This window comes from Macrotis lagotis, chromosome 1 (assembly GCF_037893015.1).
Source record: "Macrotis lagotis isolate mMagLag1 chromosome 1, bilby.v1.9.chrom.fasta, whole genome shotgun sequence".
NCBI classification, from domain to species: Eukaryota; Metazoa; Chordata; class Mammalia; order Peramelemorphia; family Peramelidae; genus Macrotis; species Macrotis lagotis.
In genome coordinates, this window is record NC_133658.1 from 44,110,880 (window position 1) to 44,135,882 (window position 25,003).

The following is a 25,003-nucleotide window of genomic DNA, read 5'->3' on the forward strand; positions in this document are numbered from 1 at the left end:
TAGTCAGTGAACAGTGGAGCAGTGATTCAAATTTAGAGCTCTCCACTTTCCACCTGGCCACCAGGTACCTTTTTCATTCTCTAATTCCAGGAAAGCTGTGTACCCAGAAGGAATTCATTCTTAACCAAGTAATCCAATATTTCTGCACTAAGTCCAACATACCAGGACTCCTGAGGGATACCATTTTATCCTTGTGGCCATGATAGCTAGCTTTTAAAGAGCACTTTTCAGTTTGCAAAATACTTTACAAATATCACCCCTTTTATCCTGGAAGGTGGGAGGAGGAGGAAAGGGGTGCAAGTCTATCTATGTGGTAACTAGTGTATACCAGACACTGAGTGAAGCACTTGACAAATTTGATCCTCACAACAACCCTCTGTTATTATGATCTGAGGACAGATTTGAACTCAGATCTTCCTAACTCCAGACTCAGGGCTTAATTCACTAAACTTCAGGATTTAATGATTGAGGAAACTGAGGCAGAAAGGGATTAAAGGGCTGGGTCAAGGTCACAGAGCTAGTATGGGTTTGAGGTTGGATTTGAACTCCCATCTACCAGTCTCAAGGTCTAGCCACTGCAAAGTATCTATTCTATCTCCATAATCTCTCTCCATCTCTCTTCCTTTCTCTCCACTCAAAACACTTCTACCCAAGCTAGTCTTTTACTTAGACTGCTGCAAAATCTTATTAATTGGTCTCCCTGCCTCCAATCTCTCCATTCCCTAATTCATCCTTCATACAGCTGTCAGATTAATTATCTTAAACCATTATGTCATTCCTCTAGTAAAATTTCAACCAACAAGTATCTATTAAGCTCCTACTATGTGTCAGGAAGTGATAGGATGTTGGGGGCAGAACAACAAACATGAATCTGTCCATACCCTAAAGGAACTTATTATAGTCTAAGCAAAAGTGTGAACATAAAGTCTATACACATACCTCAGCTTGGCCTTTGAATGCCTCTCCATTTCAATCCCTACCTTTATTTCTAGTCATTAATCCCTTCACATATGTATTCTCTGCCCCAGTCAAACTGGCCTGGGAGCTATTCTGTCAACATAACATTTTTCCTCCACTTCTGCAAAAAATGTTACTCTTTTTGAAACCCTTCCCTGCTCATGGCTTCACTTTATAGAATCCTCCAAAGTACAAAAGTGCTCCTGGCTGCCCAAGGTTATCCAAGTTGCTGATCCTTCATCCTTCTTGAGATTACTTTGCATAAAAGCCTTTTCATTTTTTTTGCAAGTATGTAGCATATTTCTCCATTCCTTGCCTCATCCACTTCCTCTGACCCTAACCAGTAAGATCTTTGAAAGGTAGATGGTTTTAGTTTGTATTCCATTAGTGTTGAGTTCCATCCTTTGGACTTAATAAATGCTTATTATATTGATGGAGTTGTATCAATGCTATGTGGACATCAAGGTCTAATTCAATTAAAAAAAGTTTTGTATCAAGGATCTCTTTGATATAAGACACCTAAAGGAGCTTTCAAGATAACGTCTAAATGTCCCAAAGTATCCTGGCTGGAAAATAGCTACTTACTCTATTGGCTGGTTCCATATCTGGTGACATCTCCAATGATGGCAGCAGATGAATAAGAAAGAGCCCTCTACAACCCACCCCAAGGAAATGATGCTTTTGACCAGGATCCCCCGCCCCCCCCCGGCTCTCCACATTTTTACTTCTTTCCTGGATATCCTGAATTTTGGGAGCTTAGTGAATAAAGCCCTGGGCCTGAAATCAGGAAGATCCAAGTTCAAATCTGTCCTCAGACACTTATTAGCAAATTGCCTACATGCCTCAATTTCCCCAACTGCATAGGGATTGTAAGGCTCAAAGTTGATAATACTTGTAAAGCACTTAGAGAAGTACCTGGCACATCAACATTTACTAGTGTTTAATTCTTTCTTTTCTTCCTTTCTTTGGGCCAAAGGGAAGGACTGTGGCCCTCAAGCCTCTCCTAATTTTTTATATATCTCCTTTCTGCCCTAAATATACAAGTATAAAATGCAAACTAAAAAGAATAAACATAAATAGGATTCTAAATGGCAGAGAAGGTGTGTGAATAATCTCTAGTTAAGGCCAACTCATCTCTTTTTCCACCAAGTTTCTCTGGAGAATTCAACACAATTTGCCCCTGTTTGGGGGCTCCAAGCTTGTAAGCATTGAGGTCTTTATTTGGAGCTTGCTCATTACATCTGGAAAGATCAGGGTTTCCCTGATGTAGGGGTGGTTTCTCTGCTCTGGCGTCACAGTTAAGAGAGGGTCTTAGAGCGGGGTACCTTCCCACAGTCCACTTGGCTATGGGAGGCAGGTATATGACTTCTGTTTACTTTCTTTCTAAGCTACAACCTAAAAAGACAGAACTTCCCCCTGGGGCTTTTCAGCATGACTAGGTTGGGAAGGGGCCAGGTTAGGAATTCATACTATAAACCTGAAAGCAGGAATTACTCCTAAAGAGCTTCCTCCCCCTTCTCTCTCCCTCCTTTTTCTCCTTGCCTGACAGCTTTCTCTCCTTTTTTTTTTTTTTTAACAACTGCTCACTTATTGCTTTCCAGGTCACTGCCAAACACTGAACCCTCTCCTGGAGCTATGACTCAGTGGGAGCAATCCCATGCAGGAAAAATGGGTGTCATGAGTTAGGGATGGTGGTGAAGGTGAAGTCTAATTATTCAAGTAGGTATACTAGAGCCAGAGGCTAGACCAGCAGGGATCAAATCTACATTAAGCTATATTCCTCATATGGCAGGCCTCATGGTTTTCCAGTTTTAGAAGTTTCCTAATTCAATCCTCTCATTCTGCATAAGGGAAGACATGCTATGCCTAAAGATATATCCCAGAGGGGGTAAGGAATGGAGGCAGAATTCTCTGACCCTAAATGATGCACTCCAAGCATTGTACCATGGAAGTTCTCATTTCTATAAAGTGTAGGATAAACCTATTTGACAGAAGAGTTGCCAACTATTCATAGCCACATATGCATAAGCACCTTTTTTTTTTAAATAGAAGTAAAGAAATGGTAGGTTCTAATTGATTGGGAAATTGTGGTATATGAATATAATTGACTAGTGCTGCTCGAGAAATGACAGAATGAAGAATTCAGAGAAGCATGGGAGACTTAGATGAACTGATGCAGAACCAGGAAAATAATGTACCAAATGATAGGACTGTAACAATGTAAATGAGAAGAGCAATAAGACTTCTGCAAATTTGTCCTGGAAAAGAGTCAAGAGAGTTTACCTCCCTCCCTTCTTTCTTTTAAAATTTTTATTACAAGGGATAGTTTGTTGGGTAGGAGAGGAGGAAGGGACCTATTCAAAAATAAATGTGATAAAGCAACAATAGGCATTCAAAATAGAAGATAAAATCTTCAAGCTCTTTAAGAATATTAGCTGTTATGAAAAATGTAGTTTGTGTAGAATGTGGTTTTATTAAGGAGAAAAGAGTCACACTTCTGAGACAACCGGGGTGGTGGAAGTCAACCCTGGGGGAGAGAGGGGTGAGAGAGAGAGGAAGTTTTTAAGAAAAAAATTTGAGACACAAAAAGGAAATAATATGGACACACATAGGGTACTCATGAACCAATATATATATTTTTAATACATATGCTGTCTTCCTATGCTCTCAGGTAAAACCTTTCCTTTCTTTATTCTCTTTATTCTCCTCAGATTTGGTAAAAGGCTATGTCTCTTAGTCTTTGCCATTTCTTGACACAATTGATGGAGAGTGAGTATAATACTTCCTTCAGTCTCATTCTTGGTTGTCCTCTGGTATGAATGTGAGCACCTGCCTCCTTGGGGGGTCCTTCATCACTTGAGTGGTCTGTTGTTGAAGCAAACTTGCCACTGGACAAATGGTCTTTTTTACAGATAGCCCTACAGATGTGACTCAATCTTTTTGGCAAGATAGTTGCTGAAATTTGTCATCTGCCTGTCATCCAGTGGCCAAAAGTCCAGTGATACTTTTAAATTGTTTATAGGCTTGTCCACACTTAGGGTCATAGGGATGAGCAAACAGGAAAATCCCTTAGTACCAAATTTATCCTGTTGATTGACTAAGTTATTAATTGTGTGTAGGGGGTAGAGTTCTACTCATATATAAAAGAGAGTCATGTGTTATATAGGAGAGGGGTCTGAGGAGAGGGGCAGCTGGTGCTCCAAGATCTCTATGGTACAGTGCATAGAGAGCTGGACCTGAAGTTAGGAAGACCTGAGTTCAAATCTAGCCCCAGATCTTTGCTAGCTGTGAGATATAGCTCATATTGTGAATATAGACAGATAATACATTATGAATAGAAAACCACTTATGGGACAGTTACCTAACCCAGTTTGTTGTATTTTACTTAACAGTAATAGGGTCATCATAATCCTATCTACCTGGTAGGGTTGTGAGAATCAGATAAAATATTTGTAAAGAATTTAGCACTTGTAGTAGAACTGGCCTACTAGATACTCTATAAATATTAACCCCTCATTTCTCCCATCCTCCAGGGTTGTTATAAGGGGGAAAAAATGGAGTACTGTTGATAAATATTTTGCAAACCTTAAAGTAACATGGGGATAACAATGGTATCTACCTCCAAGGACAAAATGTACAAAGGAGATAAAAGTCCTGACGATAAAACGGGATGATAAAATGGGACTGCAATTTACAAACTACAAAGCTCCAAAGAAATGTCAACTATCATTATTTTTGTTGTGAGTATTATTACTAGTAATATTGATACTATATTATTATTAATAATATTGCTGTTAGTAGTAGTAGCAGTAATAGTATTGCTAATAGTATTATTAAGACTTGTGCACTATTTAGGATCAGAGAATTCTGTCTCCATTCCTTACCCTCTCTGGGGTATTTAGTAGTAAGAGTAGCTGTGGTATTGTTATTACTATTACTAGTAGCAGTAATAGCACTGGGGATGGCGATGATGATGATGATGATGATGATGATTATTATTATTACTATCCCTGTCTGAGCTCCAACTACTCAGAGAACGAGATAACTCAGATATCAATTTCAAAACAACAGGAGCCCACAGAGGATGGAGCAAGTCAAGCAAATCCCAGACAGATGAGCGGAGATCAGAACCACTAATACTACTATTCTTTTTTTCTCAACATACTTCAGACCCAGCAGTTTTGGTGCCATCTTTATCCTATCCTGCTAGCATCTCTGTGAAAGATTTCCTTTTCCTTTTTCCTACCCAATCTTCAAGTTTTGAAATCAAGAGAATGTTGGTTTCTCCTACTGATCAGTCCACACAAATTTATGAGACCCCTGCTGGCCCAAGTGTCTCCCTGTTTCAAATCTCTGCCTCTTCCTGGAGAGTTCTTCCCTGTTCTGAGTCCTTCTTTTCTCTAAGTCAAGTCCTGGAGATCTGACTGCCTTCCCTACAGACACCCAGAAAATGCCGAAAGAGCAGACCCTGAAGTTCCCAAATAGCTCCGGAAAAACCCTGAGTTTCTTCGCAGCAAGAACTAGCCAGTGAAAAGGTCTTTAGAATGCTCTTGCTGCCATTATCTATACATTATCTAATGTTTTCTATTCATAATGTATTATCTGTCTATATTCACAACATGAGCTATATACACACATAAATGTAACAGATACACACAGGTACCAATGATACAGAAATGTGGGTTGTGTACATGTTATATGCAGTCATGAAAAAATGAACTACACATACACGTGTCACGTGGATATGTCTGTTATATATAATATTGTTACATGTCTCTATAAATGTACCATATACACATAAATGTATCATTTGTAAACAAGTAGGTTATCTATGCATAAATATGTTATTTATATAAATGTGTTTCATATATAATATACAAATCCATATATAAATGTGCTATATGAACACAAAGGTGTGTTATATATACATACATTTTATCTAGACATAAATGCTATATATAAATGTATTATTGATACATAAATGTGCCACATATGTACATATATATATATATATACACACACACGTTATATGTATACTCACATAAAGGTGTGCTGGATGCACATATACATAAGTGTTATCTAGGCATAAATCTGTGTTATACACACACTCACCCAGAGGTATGCATGTGTTTGTGGATAGATCACTCTCTATTGATCTGTGGTTGCCCCATTGAGAGATGCAAGTTCCTTCAGAGCTGGGCTTGTTTCATTGTCCTTGGAACCACCTGTGTCTAGCCAAACACCTGATACAAGGCAGGTTGATGAGCTTAAAACATGTTTCTGGGCTGCCTGAATGATTGATTTGGGAAGGTTTGACTGGCAGTCCACTCTCCCTGTGCCCTGGCTGAGCGCCTGATCCTACTGAGCCGGGTTAGAAGCCAGAGTCCTCTCCAGACTTGGTTGGGCATCTACCCAAGGGGACCATCCCTTCTTCTCTCTTTCTTGTCACTCAACTATTCAACATCCCCATTTCTGAAATGGGAAGGTCCAGCTCTTAATTAGCTGGGAAAGCCTATGACATATGGAATTTGCCTTCAAATAACAGGATGCTGTCTTACAAAGGCTTCTTTGAGTCATGAGGGTTTCGGAGACACCCCTAAATCATTCCATGCTGGATTTCTCAATTGAATCCATTATTTTAGGTACTTACCAAGTCTTTCTCTAGCCCTGTCACCTGGAACAGCCAGAGGTGATGTCTCAAAAAGCCCACTGAAAAAAGGTTTTTATCCTTATTCACGGTTGTGTGTGAAGTTAACACAGAAAGTATCTCTCCTCCTATTCCCCATTTGATAGAGTCCTTCTTTCATTTATTCATTCAATCCTCTGACAGAGGCAGTACAAAATGTTGAATTTGAAGCTAATAAGAGTTCTGGTTTTGAATCATTACTTCTAAACTTTGCTGTGTGACTCTGGAAAAATGACAACTGCTGTCTGCCTCAGTTTTCTTCTATGTAAATGGTGATAATGATAGTAGCTACTTCTTGGTCTTTTGTGAGGATCAAATGAGATATTATTTTATATTACAGCACAGATGCTTACACATAATAGGTCCTTCCCTTCCTTCCTCCCTCCCTCCCTCCCTCCCTTCCTTCCTTCCTTCCTTCCTTCCTTCCTTCCTTCCTTCCTTCCTTCCTTCCTTCCTTCCTTCCTTCCTTCCTTCCTTCCTTCCTTCCTCTCATACGTTCTGGCTCTGGCCATGACTTTGATCCAAACTAATTGGGTAGACTCTTTTCATCTTCAATAATTTCTTCTTCCCCTTCCCAACCAAGACTTGACCACATTGGCCTCTCTTTTGTGCCCAGTCATATCTTGCCCTCATCATCCCGAATCACTTACCTTTTCCAAATCCACTGATTTGCACCTTGGATCCAGTTTAGGATTTTCATCTTGGGCATTGTCATAGGTCACAGTTCCATTCTCCTGAGGATCCTGATGAAGAATAAAAAGAGAAGAAGAATTAATACCAGAAAGGGAGGCATGCAAGGGTAGAATCTGCCTACAAATCTATCCACATTTACTGTAGTAGAATTAAGTGCCAAAGAACTGGAAGGCACAAGATTTAGGTTCAAATCTGGAGCTCTGGTATTTACTACAGGTGAGTCTGGAGGCCAATATCTGGTCTAGTTTCCTCACCTGTAAGATAAAGTTGTTGGACTACACCATTTCCCTGGTCCTCTTCCAAATCTAAACCTTATAGATAAAAATTTATCCATTTTAAGGAGGCAGCTAGGTTCAGTGGAAAAGGCACTGGCCTCAGAGTCAAGAGAGACCTAAATTTAAACCCTAACTCAAACTCTGACTAAATGTGATCTTGAGCAAATCATCTCATTTCTCTGTTTTCTCATCTGTGAAATGGGATACTACTACTTGTTATATCTACCTTGGAAGGTTGTTTTGGGGCAAATGCTTGTTAAACCTTAAAATTCTATATCAGTGGGTAGTAATGAAGACTCCCAGAACTAAGGGAGCTGAAAGCTGATGGGGAAATTGTGGCAGGGCAGTAGAACATAGATAAGCTAATTGACAGAGGAGGATGGCGTCAGGGAGCTTTTGTAGCCTCTTGGGCCAGGCCCTCAGGAGAAGGCTCGTGCAGACACAGGCAGGTCCAATGAGGGCCCCAGGGTACCTTGTGGCACTGACCATTATCACACCTACCACCACCAGTGCCAGCAGCTCCCAACTGGGTGTGCCTTTCTCTCCTCTTCCCACCCCTATTTGATTAAATAGGCCCAAGGTCTGGAGAGGGTCAGTCCATTTGGAATGCTGGAGAGAGTCACAGAGATGACCTGCTCACCTCCACCAGCTTCCCCTACCTGCCCCCAACTGGGACCTGAGGGAAGGAGCAAAGAGAGGAAGTATGTCTCAGTAGACTCAAGATTATGTTGAATTAGCAAAGTAGGTAAAATCAAAGGGGAAATGGAATGCTCCGGTGAAACCCAGAAAAGCAGAAAAACTCCAGAGTCAACTCTTAGATTCAGAGTACAGAGCTGAGTTTGGGAAATTTGCTTGCTCCCTTACTTCCTCCAACAGCTCAGCTCAAGTCCTTGCCAAAGGGACTCTGATTAATCAGCTGTCATAAGAGCTATCTGCTCACTCATTTAGCAAGTATTTCTGGGGCCAGGCCCTATGCTAAGTGATGGGGATGCAGCACGTACAGCCAGGGGGAAATAAATAGGAAAATGCAGACAGACTTGGAAAGAGAGGTCTGGCATCTGCCATTAATTCTTCTTTTTCACTTTCTCTCTCACACAGTTTCAATTAGGAATGGGAGTCAGGGTTCACCAAGGACAAGAGGAGAGGGGAGTTTGTTTCATGGGGCAGCCACATATAACCCCAGGAGCCTCAGGCTCCCTCCATCCCTAAAATACCCTGGTTGTAGTAGCTTCATTCTCAAAGTGGACCAAAATGGCATCACTACATTAAAGTCAGTGTGTCTGACTGTGACTAATCAGGCCAATACAAACTCAGACGGGTCTATTACAGATTGGATACAAATAGACCAAGTCTCTCTTTTCCAGTCCATTCTACATAGGTGTCAGGGAGTAATCATCATCACCAGCAAGCACTAGGAATTAACCAGCAAACACTTATGAACCCCCCTACTCTATATTAGACAAAAATGAAGCAATCACTGCCCTCACAGAGTTTATCTTCTATAAACAAAGAAAACAAAGCCTACACATTCAAAGACAGGCAAAATAAATACAAGGTAATTTCTGGGGGTCAAGGTGGAACAGATAGAGATCAGTAAAGGGCTGGGGTTTGAGTTGCACTTTGAATGACACTAGTCATTCTAAGAGGCAGAAAAGAGGAGGGAGTGCTTTGTGGTCGTGACACCATGTGTGAAGAACAGTGGGAAGGCCAGTATGACTTGCCTAGAGATTGTGTTAAGGGGAGGGATGAATAAACAGGTAGAAAAGGTTGGTGCCAGGCTATGAAGGGCCTTAGATGCCTGTAAACAGATGATGAAAGACAATGATTGACAGAAGTTTGTATTTGATTCTAGGATCACTGAGATCCATTGGCGAGCAACACAGTCAGACCTTTGCTCTAGAATGATCACTTGTGGAGCTCTGTGGAGGATGGACTGGAGAAAGGGGAGGCAAGGCAAAAAGAACTGGCAGGAGCTGTTGAGGACCTGATCTATATGATGGCAGGTGTATGGGTAGAAACAAGGGGGCAGATGGGAGGTAGACTAGACAAGCCTTGGCAACTGACTGAATATGGGAGGGAGAGGGAAGAATCAGGGATGATTCTAAGGTTTCAAAATTGGGTAACTGGGAGCCTAGTGGAGCCCTTGATAGAAATAGCTTAATTCAGAAGAGGGGAAGATGTAGGGGAAAGTAAGATCTGTAGAATTTGAAATGCCTATGAGCTATCCAGTTTGAAATGTTCACTAGGCATCTGTTGATAAGGAAACCGAGTTCAGGAGAGAGATCTGAATAAATGCTAAAATTGAACTTGGGAGAGATAGTGAGTTTGAAGGTATAGACAAGGAAAAGAAGGGGACTGAGACTAGAGTTTAGCAGTATACTCGCAGAGGGGAGGCTGTGGATGATAATTCATTTTAAATGAGCTCTTCCTACCCATAAAAAATTAGAAATTTTTTAAATGAAAATTCAGCAAGGGAAACTGAAGAATGGTCACAAAAATCCCAGAAGAGAAAAAAGTAAGAGGAGAGAGTAGTCAACAGTACCAAAATACTGCAGAAGTCAAAAAGATTAAGAACTCAGAAATAGCTATTGGACAATGGTAACAACAACAATAATGAATATTAATGCTTTAAGCTTCCCAAAGTATTTTGTTTATCTCATTTCACTAGCACAACAATTCTATAAAGAATATACAATGTGATCTCTTACTTTATTTTTTTAGGTTTTTTTGCAAGGTAAATGGAGTTAAGTGGCTTGCCCATGGCCACACAGCTAGGTAATTATTAAGTGTCTGAGGTCGAATTTGAACTCAGGTCCTCCTGACTCCAGGGCTGGTGCTCTATCCACTGCGCCACCTAGCTGCTACCCACCAAAGTGATTTTCTAAAGTGCCGGTCTAATCATGTCCTTCCCTTACTCAATAAACTCCAGTGGCTCCCTATCACCTCCATAATAAAGTACAAAGTTGTTTGTTCAAAGTCCTTCATAACCTAGTTCTTAGCTTCTTACTCCCCCCAACCCTTCACCTTTCTAATCTTCTTATACATCATTCCATGACATATACTCTTACATCCAGTGACACTCCTCCTGGCTGCTCTTCAAATAGGACATTCTCAGCTCTCAGCTCTTGACATTCTCCTTGGCTGACCCTCAGGCCTGGATTGCTCTCTCTCCTCATCTTCCTTTGTCTACCCTGGTAGCATTCAAGTATCAATTTTCTTCAAGTACCATCTAAAATCCCATTTTCTATGGAAAGCCTTTCTCAACCCTTCTTACTTCTAGCATCTTCCTTCTTTTAATAATTTCCTATTTATCCCTTATATAGATTGTCCAGTTTTGTTTGCTGTTATCTCCTCTATTAGATTATAAACTCCTTGAGGCCAGGGATTGTCTTTTCCCTCTTTTTTGTAACCCGTGCATTTAGCACAGTGCCTTGTATACACAGTAAGAACTTAATAAATGCTTATTGACTGAATAGTCAAATTGAACTACTTGCTCCCCTTTGTATTTTCCTTCCTCTATACCATTATTGATGCCATTCTCTTCACCTAGAATATTCTCCCCTATCAATTTCAATCTACATACCCTTCAGGGAAAACTTTCTAGAAGTTTTGGTGGTCAGGTAAAGGGATCAGAGAATTTCAGACTAGATTGAACCTTAAAGACTCTAGTTGTAGAATCATAGGCCCCTCATTTTACAGTATCTCTAGACTTCTCTATCACAAAGGACCTAGAGGTACTTGAATATTTGGCAGAATGAATGAATCAAACATTTTTGGCTTCAATTAGAAGACAGATGGTTCTGTGGTTTAACTGCAACAATTATGCTCAATGGAATAATTTAATACAAATAATTTAATTCTGTACATAAATAATTTAATTATTTAATAATTTAATTCTGTATATAACATATTATATAGGATATTATAATGTCAAATTACAATATATAATAAATTAAATTCTATATATCCCCAAGCAAAACTGTAAATGGACTCTTTTCCTTCCCAACTACTTGAGAACCCTTATAAATTTCCCAGCTATTCACCCTGAAGTAAAAGGGATCTCCTCTAGTATTCTCCAAGCACCACAAAGATTGCTTGGGTGGTTGACTGGTTTATGGAAGTGAGTTCAACCAGGTCAATTAAAAAAATCAAAGACTTGTAGTCTTAAAGTTGGAATCTTTAAGTCATTGAGTAGAAATTCCCTCTACAATGTTATTGATAAGTGACAAATGAGGCTCCTTTATTGAAGACCACCAGTGGTCAAAAACTCAAAAAATTCCAAGTTAAATAAATGATTGACAAAGACACAAAGACTTGTTGCCAACAAAGGGCTAGTTCAGCAAGATCTGGCCCAGGGAACACTAAGGCATTTCTTTATCCCAGAAGAATGTTTTGATACAATAAATAACACTGGTATAGACCTGAGATTATGAGACTCCTTAGCCCTGAATGCCTTTTGGTGTAGTAGCAGTCCTAGAGAAAGAAAGAGGGAAGAGAATTTCTTGGCTCAAAGGAACCCTTGAGGTAGAGAGCATCCTTACTCCGCTCCCCCCCCCCCAGCTTCAATAGGATGTATGAGAATAAGTCTTCATCTACACTCTGCAAGGATAGGGGCATAGGTAGCAGATGGTACAGTTGCTGACCTTCAAGGTGAGCGATAACAAGAAGAGTGATTTTCATATTATTGCCTCAGGTACCATAGCCCTGAGAAGGCCCAACTTAGAAATAATCCTGAAATTATCCATTATTACATTTTTGAATGACATAATAATGAGTATCATGTTAGTAAATCCTTGAGATGAGAAATTAACATTCCTTCCTAAACTGGAATGATTCAGTTCTTAATAACTTTCCCAGGAGTGTGATCTCTCAGGCTGCCTCTCCTTCAGTGATTGACCAGATTTATGACCAGAGGATGAGGTTCCATTAAAAACTCCATAGCACACTCTCAAGCATCTATTCCTGAACCAGACTCTGAAATTCTGAAAGTTATTAAAATGATCTTTATATATATATACGTGAAGTAGAAGACAAACGACACTCAAGTCAGTTCTTTTCATCTCTAAAACCATGACTCAAGGTTAGGAACCTTGGCGGGGGGGGGTGTTGATCAGTATTTAATAACTGGCTTTTATGAGTTTAGACTTGTTATTTTTATGAATCTAGACAAGCAACAAAACAATAAATCAAGCCCTGATATGTAGCGTTTTTGGATTTCTGAGGTATAAATTGAGTTGACTCCAATACAACTGTAGGTTTTGGTAGCTTAGAGGATGATGAGCCTCAGCGGCATAAGGGCTTCTACCAGGAAGACTTTGTTTGACTATGAAAATGGCCTGCAGAAGTAGCAAGGCAGGGACAGAGGTCTCATCTTTCCTCCTTCATGGTCCCTTTGTTTCTCCCACTTCAGAAACCTGAACTCAAAGAATCCTCTGTCCAGAAATTTGTGGTAAAATTGATAAACACTGATCCTATTGGAGACTGCAGGAAAGGGGAATGTTAAGGAAAGGAATTTTGAGAAGCCAATGTTCACTAGCTCTTCCTGATCATATGCCAATTCAGGATCGGTAGAGAGCACCAAGATTGTATTGCCATTGCCACCCTGGTCCTCTCTGGACAGAGAGTCAGTTTAACCAGGTCACCCAAGGATTTTCCTTGTTACCAGATAATCCTAGAGGCCCACTATCTACTTCTGTTGCTACCACTACTTGATACTCACATCATAGGAACTGAACAGCCCCTATCTATATACTGATGCTCCAGGGGTTCATTAGAGTCTCTTAGATGAAGCAAGGGGAAATAGAATAGGGAGAATCTAAGCATCTTGGAGTCAATGGAAAGAGCACAGGATTTGAAATCAGAGGACTAGAGACAACCGTAACTGTACAAATTATTCAATCTTTCCTGGGGCTTCAGATTCCTCATTATAAAATAAGGTGTTGGACTTTGATCATTTCCAAGGTTTCTTTCAGCCTAGTCCTAGATCTCACCTCTCCTGGCTCAACTTCCTTCTAATGTGACTCCTGCTGTCAATACAGTGCCCACTCCAAAACTTTCCCTCCTGGAAAAGGAAATGTCCCTATTTATTTCAGATAAGGGAAGAAGGAATCTTTAGAGGAGCCACACGAAGACAGATGAGATAACCCTTTTCCTGGGGAGTCTTTTCAATACCTAAAGAAGAGAAGGACAGAGATGGAAGAGATAGGAGGAGGGAGGGACAGAAGGAAGGAGAGAGAGGTCTGAAAAGGGAGGAGCAGAACCAGGAGAGAGTTGGGAGTTTATTTACAATCTATCTTGTAGGATTATTATATGTTGTTTTCTCCTTTAGAATGTGAGGACCTTAAGAGCAAGGGCTATTTCAGACCATGGACCACCCCAAGACCAGCTTTGAGAGATCAAAATTCTCAGTTCTTTTCTTTTGGTTTGGGTTTTACTTTTAAAGAGGCTAGACACAGACATCAAAGGTTGGGTTCTGTAAGGAGAAGAAAGAGAGTGCAAAGCAAACAGGTTTAACCTCATCCCAGGTAAACTATGAGTATGCATAGGAACGAGGAACCAAGAATAACTCATTCTGAGCCTGACTCTGGAACCACTCATCAACTACTTATTTTATTAAGATCCTCTGCTATTGTTGTCTTTGTTGTCTACAGTGCACCTTCACCTTTAGAAGTCCTTCCCTTTCTTCAGGACTCAACTTAGGAGCCAAGTTCCTCAATGAATGTTTCTCAACTCTTTTTTCCTTTCTTTCCAAAACAATCTCTCCTTGAGTCAATATATCAGAACCCTAGGTACAGGCTGGAACCCCCATTTGCATGTCTCACTCTCCCATATAGCAAAGGTATGTATATCCATGTCTTCTAACCATCCCCTCCAATTATATGGTAGGTTCCTTGAGAGCAAGGTCTATTGTATTTGTTGTAAATCTACTGCTCCCCAGTGTAACTCATACTTAAAAAAAATTTAGTGAATGTTTGAATTCTTTTGCATCTATGAGCTCATTTGATATTTACAATTTTGAACACAAGTGGAACAAGTATAATTTCCGTTTTAAAATGGAGGAAACTGAAAGGCAGGTAAATTAAGAGCCATGTCATCGATCAGGACAAACTAGAACGCAAATTTCCCAAATTGTGTTTCTGTCCTAAGAAAGACACTAAGAGTTTTTCATGGAGAAAGGTCACTCCCAGAAGTGGTCTTTTTGAATTCTTAGTTCAGAGGTAAATTCCAATGTCACTTAACTTCCTGGATCCAAGATAGGGAGTTATTCTAGGGAAGGAGTTGCTAGGTAGAACAAGAATGTCCCAACAGCCAAAAAACAACCATGTTGCCTATAGAGTCAGTCAGTAAAAGGTATCAATGTATTAAGTGGATAAGAAGAGGCAGAAGAGCCAAACATAAAAGAATATATTTGGGAAATTCTAAGCTTTAGGTATTCAGGAACAGACAGCCTTTTAGTCAGTAGCCTGAACTTTGAAAATATTTTTACAGAAATCAGGTGGAGAGCTTAACCCCTTTGCTAGGTCAATCCCAATCTCCATTCACATCTCCCCATGAGAAATGAGGTAAGGGACCAGGATACCCTGGGAAGTGAGCAGCTATGTTCTAAGTTAGAACAGGGACAAATGAAAGAAGAGGCATTGAAGATGTGCTTCAGTCATATCTGCTTGCTGAATTTCAGACTAGAGTCAAAGATTCTATTTCACTCAAAGGCTCAGTTAGTAGTTAGTAGAGAAAAACTTGTGCTGAATGTTCTTTTTTTTTTAGTTAGTTTTTTTGGCAGGCAAACAGGGTTAAATGACTTGCCCAAGGTCACACAGCCAGGTAATTATTAAGTGTCTGAGACCGGATTTGAACGAAGGTACTCCTGACTCCAGGGCCGGTGCTTTATCCACTACACCACCTACTCACCCTATTGTGCTAAATGTTTTGAAGATCAGAAATCTTTAGATTTGATGGGAGACGAGTGGAGAAAATCAGAAAGAAGAGTGTGATTTCAGTTTCCAGTATACCTGGACACCCTTCAAGGTGGCTTTCTTCTTCTTGAGAAGGAAAGGAATGTGTAATTCTGATGGGATCATTGGTCCAGTTCTCTCTACCTCCCATCTTCCTCCCTACCTTATCTCTGATGGGTGGTGTATTGGGACCTCCAGATCTACATCTGGAGATAGAGCTTTCCCACATTTGATAGTTGTCTTTTATGCCAATTGCATTGATTTTGTTTGTGCAAAAACCCTTTCAATTCCATATAATCAAAACTATCAATTTTATCTTTTATCAACTTCTATGGTCTTTATTTAAGAATTCTACCCCTAGGAATAGTACATTCAGACTTCAACTATATGATTAAAACAACAACAACCATCAAAACCATTTGATAGTGGTAAAAAAAATAGGTCAGTGGAAGAAACTAGATAAACATAAGAAACAACTGAATTTAATAACCCAGTGTTCAATAAGCCTAGAAGTCTAAATTACTTGGGGAAATAATTCCTTATGTATTAAGAATCGCTAGGAATACTGTAAACTACTTTGACAGTAATGAGGCTTAGACAACCATCTCATACTAAATACATCTGGATATAAGATCTGAATGGATATAAGACCTGAATATTAAAGATGTGAATTTAGAAATAATTATAGAATCCCCTCCCACCTTTCTCCCTACTCACATCATTAAAATATAAACTCCCAGGATTTATAAGGTTTATAAGGGGTTTTTCCTCTCCTTTTAGACATAATCAATTTCATTAAAAAGGAACTTCATTACTAGATAATTGGTTAGTTGAGGCCTCTCCTAGCAATGTGTCATCCTCCGGGCTTCAGGGATTCTATGGAAATGAAATAAAGGCTGGGTCTGACTAATTCTCAATCTAACTTTGCTTCAGAGAAGGAAACTTATGCCAGGGAATTGACTCATTTGTTACCATTAACATCATCATCCCTATTACTACTATTTAAATGTCCTGACACTTACTGAAACACCATAACTCAAACTTTTCTAGATAGAAAAAGAACAGTAGTGAGTTGAACTTCTGGAAAAAATCTGTCCAGTAGTCAAGAATTCTGAGAAAGTACACAACATGATTATCTAATTTTGTCTTTTAAGCCTTATCCACAAATAGGTTCCAGTACTGGGAAGAGGAGGGAGCTATAGTTAATAATTCAGTCAGACTAGGAAGTTAGTGGAGAAGGAAAAATAGGCAAGAGTCATTACTGCCTCAAGGTGCCATAAGCTGCCTGGAGAAGAGCTTCCTTCCCCTTTCTTTTCTGGCAGAAGGTGGATGATCAATTGTTAGGCTTGTCATAGTGGGGACTACTTTTGGGAATGGGTTGGACTAGATCAGTCACTCAATAAACAATCAATTAATTGGGGTACTTTCCATTTGGAAAATTCTGTGAAACTTTTCCATGTAGCTCAGGTCATTGTTCTCTCTCTTCCCTGGGAAAAGGAATACCATGTCCGGTGGAAGTGGTGATGGGGGAGATAAAGGTGGACTGGGAGATAGGGTGGAGAGGGTGAATTAGGGGGATTGTGGAAAAGGAACACAACATCTGAGATGGTGGAGGAGAGGACAGGGAGAGAGGAAGAGAAGCAGAGTATCTTCTCAAGCCACCAGGCACACATCTCCTTTTTTTCCAGTCAGACCTCTTAGTCTTGGAAGAGGAAATGTTATATGGGGTAAAGATCAGTTAGAATGTAATCAGAAAACCCGGATTTGAAATCAGTTTATAGGACTTCTCCAGGGAGCAGTTCATACACATTCATTCTGGCTCAGCTCCATAAGTTGGTAAGCATCTACCCAGAGGAATAATTCTAAGCAATGCACAGCTTCAGGACGGTCATCCCCTCCCCATGGAATGTCTGCCTTCCCTTTTGGAATTGCTACCATTCCATGCTCTAGGGGACACCCACTGGGCACCCCCTCCCCATCCCCTCTTAGTCTCCTGGTTCAGGGCCATCTGCCTGTGTGGGTGCAGGGCAAGTCCCAGCCTCAGCCATGTGACCACGGGGCCCACAGAACACACAAGCAGCCACAGTCCTGGAAGGTCAGATTAGATTGCATTTCCCCAGGCCAGCTCCACACCCTTAGGTTCCACCCAGATAAAGTCAGAGGCAGCCTTTCCAGGCTTCCTTTGTATTCTGAAACTGGGCAAGAGGGAAGGATCTCAGGGAGAGTGGGCAGTGGGAGAAGAGGAATCTTAGTGCAGTATGGCCTCCTGGACACCAAAGGCAACGGGGGTGAGGTGGGGAAAAGCTCTGACCTTTCCCTGTCCCCCAGAGGAGGAGGAGGAGGAAGAACATCAGATTTGCTTAAGTTAGAATTAGAATGCGTCCTCAGTTTCCTCATCTATAACATGAAGAGATTGAACTTCATCTTCCAATTTTTAAATTTCATGAACCTCAGAGGGAGCTCCTAGAATGAAGATCTGGCCAGGTGGCTACACAATATTGGAAGTTGTCCAGCCCATGGCATTGCTACTCAGCAATTTGGGGTGTAGCTATCCTTATTCCAAAAGTTCAGAGCTTGGGGGGGGGGGCTGACTGAACCAGAGTTTCAAAGGCTAGCTTGGGAGGCCGTTGCCACTGCTCCACATCCCCAGTTCAGATTACTTCCTGGTTGGCTCTCAACCAGCAACCAGGACACCTTCACAGTTCCCTGGTCCTATTATTCCAAAGACCTAAAAATAGCTTCATCCATGTTGGCACGTTCCTGGTACTAGATGGCAAAGAGTGATTGGGGCCATTGGTTCTAAGACAAGAGAAAACTAAACTGTGGTTTCCCTTTCTTCTCTAGGGTGTCAGAACTTCCAAGGGTCCTTTATTGCATGTCTAGGAGGCAATAAGAAATCTGTTCACCCTTTAGGGACCCAGCACTTTGACCCATGATAAGAGTTTAATAAAGACTTGTAGACTAACTGACCACAAGGAACTGACCAAGTCCATGTGAAGTTTCCTGGTTGCCTTGTTGAAACAATTTCAGTACCAAATACCTGTCCCCTTCTGGAATGAGAATTCAACCAGAGGTTGCTCCTAGATCATAGAATCCTGGTTAACTGCTAGAGAGATTTTCAGAGGTCATCTGCTGCAACTCCCTCATTTTACAGCCAAGGAAACTGAGGCACAGTATGGGGAAAATCACAGAAAAATCAACAATAATCATTATTAGATGCACCAGGTACTGTACTAAGCATGAAGGACACAAGAGAGGCAAAGGAGAGCTCACAACAATTTAGAAGTTCTATTCTATTCCAAGTCCCAGAGACATGTCCAGGACTTGGAGTGGTTAAGAGACCTGTCTAGGATAACACAACTTCATTTGATGAAGAAACTGAAGCTCTGAGATTAAATAACTTGTAAAAATCACACAGCGAATAACAAGTGCACAGTCAAAACTTGAACTTGGATTTTTTGACTCTAAGATAAATGCTCTTCCCATTCCAAAATAGGAACAAATGATTAAATAATCCAGGGCTATGCCAATGAAATAATTACTGTGGCAAGAGCCCACAGATTAAGCACAAGGGTTACTTAGGGCTATCCTGGTAACAGGAAGTTTTTCATAAAGGACTCAGATTTATTATAGGATCTAGCAGTTAATATTGTAGGTACTTAAAGAGTGCAAATTGAATGACTGACATCATTTAAATGAGATGATTTGAAAATACTATTTGGCCTGCAAGTTAGATATTATGAATTTGAGTGGGGTAGAAATGGGAGGGGTGTGTATGAATCCAAAGTGATTTTATAGATCTCTGCTCTCAGTATCCACTGGGCAGTACCAAGAGACTATACCTCTGCAAGGCAGGAGGAAGTCTGACTAAGTTCCACATGCGTAGCAACTTGGGAACTTAGAAAAGAGAATTTGGCATGGATAAAGGAGAATACCATTTACGGGGGCGGGGTGTCCCAAATCCTTTCCCCTGCCCTTATCCCCATCCAGCCAAGATTTTCTGGAACAGGCATTCATGGGCACACTTGGTACTGTTTTTTTTGGCAAAACAGATCAATAAATACTTATTAAACACTATTTGCCAGGTCCAACTAAGGACGCAAAAAAGGTAAAAGTTTCTGCCATCAAAGAACTCATGGTCTAATGGAAAAGACAACATGCAAACAATTCTGTACAAACAGGATAGATAAATGATGATAAAGATGACGATGTTTATCTTCTGTCCTTTGTCCTTGAAGACATCAGGGAGGTGAAGCCATGATAAGAACATGAACTGGATTTGAGTGAAGGGGGATGAGTTAAGTCACCAGTCTCACTTTCTCTTCCAGTCATCTCGGTTCAGTGGCCAAAAATGAATCAGGATAACTGGAGGTAGCTCTGGCTGTGAGGCAATCATGGTTAAGTGACTTGCCTAGGGTCATACAGCTTGCAAATATCAAGCATCTGAGGTTACATTTGAACTCAGGACCTCCTGACTCCAGGGTTGGTGTTCTATTCACCACACCACCTAGCTGCCCCATATAGATATATACCCATATATATATATATATATATATATAATATATATATTTAAACATATATATGAATATACATAAATATAAATGCTTAATAATCACAGAGAGAAGATATTAGAAAAACTGGGAAGAACATGAAACTTGACTTCTTGCCCCCATTGCATGCTTGGACCTGATCACACACAGAGACTTCCCTGTCCACACCCTTTAGGTACCCATTGACTTCAGATTCTGAATCTCATAATGCCAAGCAGTAATAATTTACAGACAATTTAAAGGATTACCTGTCTTAAGAAATTTGAACTTCTAGAATCAATCAATCAACAAAAAGCATTCATGAAGGTCACTGTGTTAGGTTCTTGGAGAAAGAAACAAAAGAGTTTCTGTCCTTGTGGGGCTACATTCTAATAAGGGTCTATGACACACACATGCATATATGCTTCTCATATACAAAGCAGATAACCTTGGGAGGTGAGGGTGGGGGGTGGGGGAGAATGGCAGTGGTTGTGGGGAGGACCAGGAAAGACTTTATCCAGATCTCAGTGGGGTCCTGATAGAAGCCAGGTTTTCTAAGATGCTGAGATGAGAGGGGAGTACATTCCAGGGATGGGAAACACCCAATGTAAAGGCATGGAGGATGGAAGAACAGAAGGTAAGGAACAGAGAGGGCCTGTGTAACTGGACTGTCAAGTATGAGGAAGGGAATAATAAATATTAAGACTGGAAAGGTAGGTTAGGGGCCAGGGTGTAAAGAGCTTTAAATGTCAAATGAGAGTTTGTATTTGATCCTAGAAATGATACGGAACCACAAGATTTTACTGAGTGGTCAGACTTACATGTTAGGAAAATCACTTTGTCTGCTGAGTAGAGAATGAATTGGAATGAAAAAGAGACTATTAAAATATAAAGAGACTATTGTGATAATCCTAGTGTGAAGGGATGAGGATCTGAACTAATAGTTGTGTCAGTGGAGAGAAAGAAACTTGATACAGATTAGCTCCTGGGGTGAGTGAGGCTGAGGAACTGAGGAGGACACCAAGGTTGCAAATGTGGCAGACTAGAAAGATGGTGGTACGCTTCACAGGAACAAGGAAGCTGGGAAAAAGGAGAGGATTGGGGGAAGATATAATGAGTTCTGTTGGATATGAAATAGGTGGTTGATGATGTGGCACTAGCACTCAGAGGAGAGAATAAAACTGGAAACATTGATTTGGGAATCATGAGATAACATGTAAAACCCTTAGCAAAAAAGTTGTATAATACTGGGCACTTAATAAAAGTTTATTCCTTTCTCTTCCCTTCCATTGGCATAGAGATGATAACTGGACCCATGGGGGCTGATGAGATCACCAAGGGAGGGAGTATAGAGAGAAGAGGCCCCCACTGCAGAGTCCTGGGGAACACCACAGTTAGTAGAGAGAGGGTGAGGTATAGCATCAAAGTCTTACTTTTTGGTGTCTATCTTATTCCCATAGATTAGACTGGGAGCTCCTTGAGGGCAGGGATTTTGTTATAATCTTTTTTATCCAAGACCTCAAAGGCTAATAGAGATGCTCCCACATGTGGTGTGACCAGGCCTCACACATTACAAAGAAACTTGTTTAGTCAAAGATAATCCTTGAAGAAATGTCCCAAAGTAGATTTGGAAGTGGGGTGGTATCAGAGGAGAGGGAAAGCTGATAGATGGACAACCCAGGGCTCCAGGGGAATTTTGTCACTCTGGGGGGTCTACAGAAAGATCCCCAGCAGCATGGACAAAAGTTTCACAGAATGAGAAGACCTACAAGAGTTGCTATCTGGACATCTAGAAAGAGTACAATATTCCATTCAATAGTTCCACTGAAGAATCCCTATGGCACACACAGTGTATTGTGCCAGATAGCTAGATGGTACAAGTGGGTAGAGTCAGGAAGGTCTGAGTTCAAATCCTACCTCAGATCCTCACAAGCTGTGGGGCTCTGAACAAGGCCTCTGTTTGTTGCCTCCATTTAACAGTAAAATAAGACTGAACGAGTGATTAGGCCTCTGTTTGTTGCCTCTGTTTAATAATAAAATAAGGGTAATAATAGTTCTTACCTTCTAGAGTTATGGTGAGGATAAAATAAGGTAATATTTATAAAGTATTTATTACAGTGTCTGACACATAGTAGATATTTAATAAATTATTGTTTCCTTCCTTCCACTTAATAAATGTTTGTTGAAAATGCTGTTGACTTAAATTTAAAGGAATGAATTTCATTCAATAAATGTTTATTAGAGCTGGCTAGGTGGTGCAGTAGATAGAGCCCCAGCCCTGGAGTAAGGCCTCAGACACTTAATAATTACCTAGCTGTGTGGCCTTGGGCAAGCCACTTAACCCCATTTGCCTTACAAAAACCTAAAAACAAAAATGATTTTTTTTATTAAAACTCCTACTATGTTTAGGATGCTGTGGTTAGTAAAAATGTCTCAGTCCTCAATACTAAGATAAAAATAAAACTTGTCTCAGGCCTCAATGACAATCTACTAGGAAGAAACAAATATGAGTAGGGCTGAGTATTACACTGATTGAACCCATGGAAGAGAGGCAGAGTAGAAAGAGGAGAAATGAAGATCCAAGACAGAACCTTGATGAGATCTGAGCCAATGTGGCTGTGATGGAAGTGAACAGGAAGAGACAGATTCAGGAAGCATGAGAATTAAGGAGAGGGAGAGGATGTAGCCATTGATCCAACCTAGGCTTTGAAGAGTGGGGGAGCAGAGGAGACAGACTCTGGTCAATATTATGAAAAACTTCAGGGAGAAGGAGGAGGATAAGACATGAGAAAACAGTCATTAGATTCAGCAGTTATGTAAAGATTATTAATCTTGAGGGAGTGGTTTTGGTAAAGTACTGATGAGAATGTTGCCAGACCACAGACAACTGAATATTGTGTAAAGAATAAGGCATTCTAGGCAAGGAATGTAGATAATACTCTTTGAGCATTCAATCAAATAAAGGAGAGGAGGTCTAGCAAGTTTTCTGAGATTTTTTTTTTTTGATCTTTGAATTTCCAGGCATAGCCTAGTACTTTCCACATGGGACATCTTGATAAATGTGTGTTGGACTAAATGTATTAAAAGCCTATTTTATGTATACACATTCTGCTAGGCACTAGGGAGAGTCAAGATTTAGATAAGCCATGGTCCCTAACCTCTAAAAACTCAGAGAGAATTAGAAAACTTCCAAGGGCAAGATACTCCACTGGCCCACAAATATTTGGGATAGGTCTTTGAGCTCAAGGGAGACTTGCTAGAAGATTTCTAGCTCAGTTCAGTTCTTTTTTGTTTGTTTGTTTGTTTTTTTGCAAGGCAAATGCGGTTAAGTGGCTTGCCCAAGGCCACACAGCTAGGTAATTATTACATGTCTGAGGTCGGATTTGAACTCAGATCTTCCTGACTCCAGGGCCGGTGCTTTATCCACTGCGTCACCTAACCACCCTAGCTCAGTTCTTATAAGGCTAACCACCCCTTTATGTTTGTATGTATATAGATGTGTATGTCTATAGATAGATATTGTATATATTGGAATGTTTAATCTTTATATAAAGATACCTGCACACACACACATGAACACAAGAGTAGCTACTGCCTTTATATGTGCATATACCTATATACATATGTGTGTTTCTATATAGACAACCAAGGCCAATTCTACTCTTAATTCAACTGCAGTCTATTAATCATTGCTGATAAAATTAAAATATCTGTGTGTCCTTAAGGAAAAATAGAGTGTCTTAGGGCATCCAGCAAGGTAGATCAAATGAGTCTAAGGTCACCAGCCATGTTACCCTAATGCCACACCACTGGGCAGTTTCAAGTGTAAGTAAACCTCTTGATTTTTCTTTCTTTCATATCTTGGTAGCATAATGAATAGAGTATTGGGCCTGGAGTCAGGAAGACCTGAGTAAACATCCAACCTCAGATACTAAGCTGTATGTTATTGGGCAAGGCCTTAATCTCTTCCTACCTCAGTTTCCTTAACAGTAAAATAGGAATAATAATAGGAACTACCTTCCAGGATTGTTGTGAGAATCAAATGAACATTTATAAAACTTAAAAAAATTATAAAAACTTTTTAAAGATGTTGGCTGTTATTACTATTATTAATATTCTGGAAAACTACTGAAAATATGTTATTGCAGAAGAGTTGCCAGGGCAGGAATCCTAGACCCAAGGGGATTCTGCAGCTGTGATGAACCAGAGTTCCAGCAGAATCTCCCAGTTGATAGATGGGGTTAATTCAGCTGCTCAGACCTTAACCCAGGTGAGAAATGTGCAGAGTTCAGGACCCTAGCCTGAGCTATCTGTAAGATCCTAGACAACAAAACACTCAATGCTCTAAGAAAATAGCAGCAGGACCAGTCCAGACTTTTTCTCCAGAAGTGCACAGAGTCCATCCCTAAATCAGATCTGAAGTAGACAGTCAGAATGAGTAAAAAAAATTAATAATTCCATCATAGGAATGCTCAAGACACAAATTGAGAAGAGGGAATAACTCCAAAACCTATATAAGCAAAGCTTCAAAAAGAAACACAACTTGAATGCAAGAGGTAAAAAATATTTTTGTCAATGAAACAAAAGCATTAAGAGGGGAAAAAAATCAGGAAATGAGAATTATCAGAGAAAAAATTTGGAAAGGTATTATCTTGTCCAAGCATTTAACTCCTTGAGAATATTAAAATGGACTACATTGAAGTCAATGACTACATGTGGTAGCAAGAAATATTAATACAAAGTCAAAAGACTAAAAAGACAGAAGAAAATAAAAATAAAAGCAAATAAAATAAAAAGCAAAAGAAAATAAAAAAATAAGAATCAATGGACTACATAAATACCATGACCAAAAAAAGAGCCTATACATTATATTGCAAGAAATCTTAAAAGAAAACTGCCCAGATCTCTTAG

General features: G+C 40.1%; 1 protein-coding gene across 1 annotated transcript in view; it reads right to left on the reverse strand.

Annotated features, from left to right (window-relative positions):
* Window positions 1-25,003, reverse strand: part of FA2H (fatty acid 2-hydroxylase) — a 97,207-nt gene that overhangs the window by 42,587 nt on the left and 29,617 nt on the right. Inside the window, exon 2 of the mRNA XM_074222836.1 lies at window positions 7,294-7,386. Within this exon, the coding sequence (XP_074078937.1) occupies window positions 7,294-7,386 (93 nt within the window). The remainder of the gene's footprint in view (window positions 1-7,293; window positions 7,387-25,003) is intronic.